Source organism: Micromesistius poutassou (assembly GCF_964030765.1).
Source record: "Micromesistius poutassou genome assembly, contig: SCAFFOLD_6590, whole genome shotgun sequence".
NCBI classification, from domain to species: Eukaryota; Metazoa; Chordata; class Actinopteri; order Gadiformes; family Gadidae; genus Micromesistius; species Micromesistius poutassou.
This window is the reverse complement of record NW_028178913.1, coordinates 373-8,250: the sequence shown is the minus strand read 5'-3', so window position 1 is coordinate 8,250 and position 7,878 is coordinate 373. Positions and strand designations below refer to the sequence as shown.

Genomic DNA, 7,878 nt, shown 5'->3' with positions numbered 1-7,878 from the left:
ATGTGGGGAAGGCTGGAGAATGGATGACGGTGTCGCGTGTGGACACCGGCCGCCGCCGCCGCCACCGCCGCCACCGCCGCCGCCACCGCCGCTGCCCAAGCGAGGACGCCCAGTGACGGATGTCGCGTCCCGTCGACGGGTTACGGATGGTTCCCGGATCACGTGCCGTTTTTTTGACCATTAGCGGGGAGAGATGAATGCCGTGTCATCGTTTGCGCAGGGAAATATGTAGAAAATCGGCGGTTTTAATTGAAACGCTGACGGCCTAATAACTAATGTGGTGAGGACGATGTGCACCGTGTGAAATGCTGTTAGAATAATAGGCCTGTACGTCTTATTATGGTGCACAGAGCCTCAATGAAGGTGAGCGTTAACACAGGACAGCTTGAACCTGAAGGCCAACTTTACATCCGATTATTTTCTAGGGAATCCAATTGAATACAAAATAATAGGCTCTTACTTGAAAGACAAACAAACAGATTCATGAACAATGTATGAATATACGTGAGAAATATAAATATTGACTGACTGGTCAGAGTGGACGTGAAGTCTTTCATTAAAAACAACTTCCTCGTATAAACAGACGTTTAACATGTAGGAAATATTCACTCACCCTTCTCTCTCTATCGGGTCGGCGAGACGGAGAATAATTTAGCATTCAATCAATTGATATGCAGATAAAATCCACCAAGAAAACGGTTTTAGGAACAGCTGCATATAAGACACATCCGCAAATGATCAACATGCAGAGTAGAAAATCTTTACGGCATGGTTAATTAATTAAACACAACTAATTGCTATTTTAAAGAAGGGTTTTTACCTTTCCAGGGGTCAAATGGTAATGCTTGTGTTACCAATTGACTTTTGTACAGCCCTCACTGGAAAAAACACAAATATTAGTTTCACATTTATATTCCTATCACCAACACGTTTACTATACGTGCCGCAAAGGCCGTTTTCAAATTGGGTTCATGGGGTCAACCCAGGTTTGGTTAATGAGTCTGTTCCAAGTACAGATTTACATTGAGCAGCCCTATTCATATTCAGAAGCTTTAATCTATAAAGAGAGGTGGAGACAATTCAAAATACGATCGCTATTGACCCGATTCTTATATTTTTTATACTATTATACTATATTACCTTCAAGTAATTATTAGAATTAATTCTTATTAAGCTAGGTCCAAACAAAAAAAGCTATATTTTTTGTGCTACATCAATCCATATCAATATACACTGCCCTATTAAACGTAATACGCCATTAGATGTGAGATCTTTGCTTTATGTGTAATTAAAATTAAAACGACTTAGGCCTACATCCAGTGTAGAAGTTCAGCTGAAACTGGACCATCCACTAGAATTCAAAATGCATTGGTTTTGTTCATTAAATGCTTATCAAATTGTGAACGTGTCTTGATACAGTCAGTGGAGCTGTGTATCGATAGTTTGAGGGGTTTTAAACCATAGTGTAAAATAACCAGGTTCCACCTGCACCACTTCTACGGCAGCATAAAAAAAAAACTACAACGCGTCAGAGGAAGTGCGCGTCCCAGCCTCCACTGCGTCCACATCCTCCTCCCGACGTCACTTCCCCACACACACACGCACGAAAAGAAATGGCGGCGGCCGTAGTTTCGGTTTCCACTGCTGTACAAATGCCGGACAGGGTGGTGTTTAAGACCGAGCCCGAAACCAACGACGACGTGACCAGCAGCAGCCCGGACTCGGGCGCGGCGGTGCTGAAACGGGACCCGGTGGTCACGCTGATCTGTCCGCTGAGCGGCATCCAGCCGGTGTCCTGGTCGCAGGACCACCGCGTCGCCGTCTCCACCACGGGCGCCGTGGCGCTCATCGAGCTGGTGTGCGACGTCCACAGCAACAGACAGGACATGACCATGCACAGGACGTCCATCCCCGTGCGGCAGGATGTCCTCCAGCTGAAGGTACCCCCCCCAAAACCAGCACGACCTCATCACAACATCACTGTGATAACACTGGTCGTTAGTACTCGTGACTGGAGAGCAGGTGTTGTTTTTCTAATGGTTATGTCAGACAGTCCAAGAAGATCTCAAAGTCTTCTCCTGGATATGTTAACTATCACGCACATTTTGCTTCCAGTCATACGTACGATCTCGCGACTTCTTTAACAAGCTTCTCCTTCTCTTAATAATAGTCGCGCATTCCATCTACAACTAGTCTTTAATTAGTCTTACAACTAGTCTTTTATTTACCCGATTAAAGGAACTGTATCATTTCAAGGGTAGCACTATAACGCTTTGGCTTTACCACAGACTAGCACTGGAATTGCCAAAGCAAACAACGGTATAAACACACAATTCACGTTTTACTTTGGTTCCCTTGTTTATTCCAACCCCGTCTTCCTCTGTGTGTGTGTGTGTGTCTCGGTGTGTGTGTGTGTTCAGGTGGGGCCTGCGGACGAGCTCGCCAAAGCCCGGGACAAGTTCTCCTCCCACCCGGACCCCACCGTCAACCAGGCCTTCATGACGGACCGCGTCATCAACCCCCACGTGGGCGTCCACAAGGGGGTCAAGTACACCAGCTGGTCCCCGCTGGGCTGCGACGCCAGCGGCCGCTGCCTCCTGGCCATCCTCTCCCTGGACCAGCGGCTCACCGTCCACAACAGCGTGACGCGGCTGGAGTGGACCATGCTCGCCGACCTCACAGACTCGTACTCGCGCCGGCTCGCGGAACGCAACTACTCTCGTAAGGACAACACGGCCGCCACCGCCGCCGCCGACGAGTCTGCGTCGACCGCCGCCGCCGCCACCGCCGCCGCGGAGGGACTCCTCGACCTGGAGGAGCTCCGGCGGCGCTTCCGCATGCAGACGCCGCTGCGCATGGAGTGGTCCAGCGTGTACACGGTCAAGCACCTGTCGGCGGACCACGCCTGCCGCGAGGCGGAGATGGTGCTGCTGGCGGTGCTGATGGAGAACGGCGACCTGGTGCTGTGGCAGTTCGACCTGCCCTTCGGCGGCGGCGGCGGGGGCGGCGAAGGCGGGGGCGGGGGCGGCGGCGGCGCGCCCACGGTCTACGACGTCATCGAGTCGGGCGTGCCGGGCCCCACCGACGTGGCGTGGTGGGAGTACGAGGGCGGCGACCGGCGCATGAGCGGGCTGATCGTGGGCAGCGACGTGGGGCCTGTGAAGATCCTGCCCGTCAACATGACGCGCGTCAAGGGCTACTTCACGCTGCGCAAGCCGGTGGCGCTGTGGCAGGAGGCGGACCGCATCCCCGTGGAGAACATCCGCTGCGTGCCCGTCTACCACCCGGTGCAGAAGACCCACTGCAGCCTGGTGCTGGCGTCGCGCGGCTGCTACGTCTTCTGGTGCCTGCTGGTGATCTCGCCGGCGGGCCTCAACGTGTTCAACGCCCACGTGCCGGGCCTGCACTCGCTGCCCATCGTGTCGCTGGTGGCCACGCGGCAGGGCGGCGTGGCGGTGTACACCTGCGCCATGGACGGCGCGGTGAAGAAGCTGGTGCCGCGCTTCACGGCCGCCGGCACCATGACCTTCAGCCAGGAGGACGTGCTGCCGCCGGACGCCTTCCCCGGCCGGCGGACGCTGTCCATCGCCGTCAGCCCCAACGGCGCCTACCTGGCGCTGGCCAACACCCAGGGCATGGTGGGCGGCTACCACCCGGCGGAGAAGACCTACCAGGTGAACTTTGTCAGCCTGAAGACGACGGAGGCGGCCACGGCGCTGCTGCTCAAGTCGCCGGCGCAGAGCCTCTACCGGGCGGCCGACCTGCTGGACCTGGTGCGCTGGAGGGTGCTCCGGGACAAGGCCGTCCCCCCGGCCCTGATGGACGCCGTCGACGGCAAGATCCGGGGCTCGGAGTCGGCCTACTTCTGGAGGTTCAAGCTCTTCCTGCTGCGCACACTGCTGCTGTCGCTGCAGAAGGCGCCGGTGGACCCCCGGTGGAAGCCGTCCCACAAGCACTCCAAGGCCTTCTTCAGGGACGAGGAGGACGAGGAGGAGGTGGACGAGGAGGAGGAGGCGGAGGAGGTGGTGGCGGAAGAGGAGGCGGCGGTGGAAGGCCGGGAGGCCGGGGCGACGCGCGCGCGGCCGGCGGTGAAGGTGGAGGACGCGGGGCAGCGCATGGCGGAGCTGAAGGCGGAGATGAAGGTGGTGGAGGCGCACCTGATCAGGGAGCACATGAAGAAGGTCCTGGGGGACGTGTACCTCAACATCTGGTCGGCCGTCAACACCAGCATCCCCACCTGCGGCCTGGTGGACTACCTCTCCGAGGAGCCGGGGGACCGGGCGGCAGAGGTGAACGTCAAACGTGCCGCTCTGCTTCCCCTTACACCTGTCACCTGACGCCGTCTCTAGGGGGGATGTTGAACCACATGCTGTCCCATGCTTTAGAATGGTCTGGTGGTGGGGGGGTCTTGGTTAGCCGTTACATTTCAAAATCTATCATCGATCTACTAGTGACGCCACGAGTGTCCACCCAGATATATGACGGATGGTTCAACCTACCAGCCTAGCCAGTGGACTGTAGCGGCTGATCTAGCCGTGATACGTCTCCATGGACACGCTCACTTGTGACGTCACTACTGGGAAGATATGGAAATGGCTTGTATTGGCTCGTCAAAATCCAACCTGGTCAAAGTCAGAGGTCCTAGACTAGACTTGCGTGCTTTAGGACGGTGCATGCATGGCTAAACTGATCTGTTCTATCATCCCGTTCGCCGTCGTCCAAAACAGGTCCTGATCGGCCACGTTAAGAAGAAGATGCAGAAGCAGAAGTTTCCCGAGAGCTGCAGCCTCTGTGGCGAGGTGCTGCCCTTCTCCGACTTCAAACAGACCGTCTGTAAGAACGGACACCTCTGGCAGAGGTAACGAGTCGACCGGCCGCCGAGCTTAACGCGGCGAAGCAGCGGGTTCACGGTTCGCAACCACAACGTCCGCACACTCACCCGCAAGCGTCCTTGAGCGAGACGCCCTCACCGCGCCCCCCCCCCCCCCCCCCGCTCCTTAATGACGTGGGTCTGAATCCCCCCGCCAGCCTCGTTTGGATACAAGCGTCTGCTACTCATTGTTAGTTTCCTCTCGGAAAGCGGCGCTCTCCAGCAGGGTATATTTGGCGACATGGGAGCTCGGTGGCTGGGAAGGAAGTCTCTGTTCTCTCAAGTTAAGTTAAGGCAGGAAGTACAGAAATGAATCAACCCCTCTCCTCCTGCCAAATGGCTCCCCGTGGCGGTTTATTTGTCTTCCAATATGTGCAATCAGCCATCTTGGTATTTACCACCTCCTGGTATTTGCCCACGCACCACTCTGTCCTCGTAAACAACACGCCTCTCCTTCGCACTCTGCTCAAATCCCCGCCACGCCGGGAAGAGGGAGGCAGTGCCCCTCGTGGCCACTGAGGGGATTACGCCCCCCGACGGCCTCTTTTTATTCAGTGATTGTACAGTTTGAAATACTGTGTGGGCATTTCTCACAATATAGGCCCTGTCGGCGCCGTGATGTTATAACTCTCTCTCTGTGTCTCTCTCTCTCTCTGCTACTGTTCCTCTGTTTCCATTCTCGCTCTCTCGCTCTCTCTCTCTCTCGCCCCTGCAGGTGTGTGTTATCGTACCAGTCCTGCCAGGCGCTGTCGTTTAAGCGCTGCCTGCTGTTGGACAGCATTGCAGCAGAGCCTGAAGACGACGGTGAGGACTTCTTTTTATAATCACAGAAACTCTTCCTCACTAATTGTTACTTGATTTGTACTCCACGAGAAAAAAGAAAAGAAAGTAATCTTCACCCAAATGTTCTATCGATTCTTATTTCCCCCAGTGAAGGGAAAGGCTGAACATTTTCACATTATTTGCGGCCTTAACCAGACACCGGAATCAACCACGCCATCACAACCCAGACAAATCCACACACACACACACACTTTCACACTTTAAGCTCGCATCTTAAAGAACGCAAACACAAACAACGTAGCAGCGTTTAGCTTAGGACTTAGTGTCTGAAAATCACGGCGCTAAAGATTTGCAAAATAGTAAATGTTTGTGCCTTGGGTCTCCAGCTCCAGAGTGGATTAAGAAGATCCTGAAGGGACCCTGTCCATACTGCGACTCCCCAATGATTTAAGAGGAACCGGGGACCGTCGTCACGGAAACAAAGTACGCTATATCCACGCAACGCGCTAGCGCGACGCGCCGGTCGGGGAACGTCTTCCAGCACTTGTTAGTTTGAAAACTTGGAAGAAGAAAAAAAACGAAAACTACTACAGAAAGTATTTTTATTTTTTTAAACATTTTATTGAGGCCTGTACTCTTCCTTTGATTGGTGACTTCAAATATTACCGAAATAAAGCTATATATTTTTGTATTTAAACTTGGTGCGTTTTATATATTTTCTTTTTTTGCTTTGTGTGGGTATTACATTTTTCCAATTTCACTTGAATTAATTATGAATAGCGCTGTGTTTTTTTTGTTTTTTTTTGCAGTACTTGCTTTTACTATCAAAAATAACTTGAAATTAATGATTGCTTGGCTGGGGTTTGGGAATTTTGAATGCAGGCATTCAGACTTTACTTTAAATATCCTTCCACACTTTCTTTTACTTTACATAAAAACGTTTGGTCTACTTTTTAAATATTTTATATATATATAGTACGTGGAGATGCGCTCAGACCTATATTAGAAATTTCTTTCCTCGTGAAACCAACAAACACGGAATATTATGAATAATAAATAGAATGGTTAAAAAAAATATCCGAACATACCTACATTAATTGGCACTGTAAAACAATCTCTTAGGCTCTGGGGAGCGGAAAAACCCGACGCTCAGTCATTCTCTCAGATGAGGACTTCTACTATTGTAAAACGGGGAAGAGAGCGCACGCCGAGTGTGAATAAAGCAAATGTGTGGGTTTTAAAACGGATGCGGTGGCGTCCCGCGGGACCCAGCAGCCGTAATGATATTCACCAGTAATGAGGGAGAGAATATGGCACCAGATGTGATTCTAATTTTAATCAAGGGGGGACTAGAGGGTACATTGTTAAACACAATTAACCCTTTTTATATTTGGAGGAGGGTGGGTGGAGGTGGTGGTGGTGGTGGTGGTTGGGGGGACAAGCCCTGCTCTAAGGGGATACACGTTTACCAGTGTTGCCCTCCATTGCTGCCACCGCCGCTACCATCCCCCCCCCCCCCCCCCCCACCGCAACCCCTCTCCCCGGTCCATGCGGATACATGGAGGTCAGTGGCCATTGATCAAAGTGGAGGACAGACCTGGGAGACTAGGCTAGCAGCGCGGTCTTCAACCGCCGTCCTGCCTCTCCCGACCCCGGGACGAGGGGAAACGGGGAGAGGCCATTCTTGCACGGCGTGTCACGGGAGATGAGAGTCTACCCTGGGGCGAGGCGAGGAGGAGGAGGAACCGCCACGGCCGCAACTCAACATTCAGGCCGTTAATAAAAGACAAGCTATTCATTTATTTATTATTACCACCATCCCCTCTCCTCCTCCTCGACCCTGGGCCCCAATATTGACAGTTTGCCGGCAGACGAACGGGTTGTAACGGCGAGAGGGGAAGAATGAAGCGGCTTCCTCCTCCACTGTCGGAGGATAAATCATTTAACGCGTCGCGGTTTCTGCCCCGCTTGTTAAAGAGGCTCCCGCGGTAAACAAATCACTCGATGAATAAACTTTTTCCGGTCGGAATTCCTCGGCTACTTATTCCTAATTATTAGTTTCTCATCGTCTTTGATACAAATAAATAAGACACAAAGGGGGCTGGTGTGTGTGTGTGTGCGTGCGTGCGTGCGTGCGTGCGTGCGTGTGTGTGTGTGTCTGTGTGTGGCAGGTTAAACTCTGGCTGCGGGGTGTTTGAGTTGGGGATTGCTTTGGCTCGTTGTTT

General features: G+C 52.8%; 1 protein-coding gene across 1 annotated transcript; it reads left to right on the top strand.

Moving 5' to 3' along the window:
- Nucleotides 1–1,613: 1,613 nt before the first annotated feature.
- On the top strand, nucleotides 1,614–6,270 carry LOC311373267 (general transcription factor 3C polypeptide 4-like; the record flags this gene model as incomplete). Its single annotated transcript, XM_084490061.1, has 5 exons — nucleotides 1,614–1,940; nucleotides 2,421–4,289; nucleotides 4,728–4,858; nucleotides 5,586–5,674; nucleotides 6,040–6,270. The coding sequence occupies 5 exons, from the start codon at nucleotides 1,614–1,616 to the stop codon at nucleotides 6,102–6,104; spliced, it is 2,481 nt and encodes an 826-aa protein (XP_084346187.1). The 3' UTR covers nucleotides 6,105–6,270.
- Nucleotides 6,271–7,878: the final 1,608 nt, after the last annotated feature.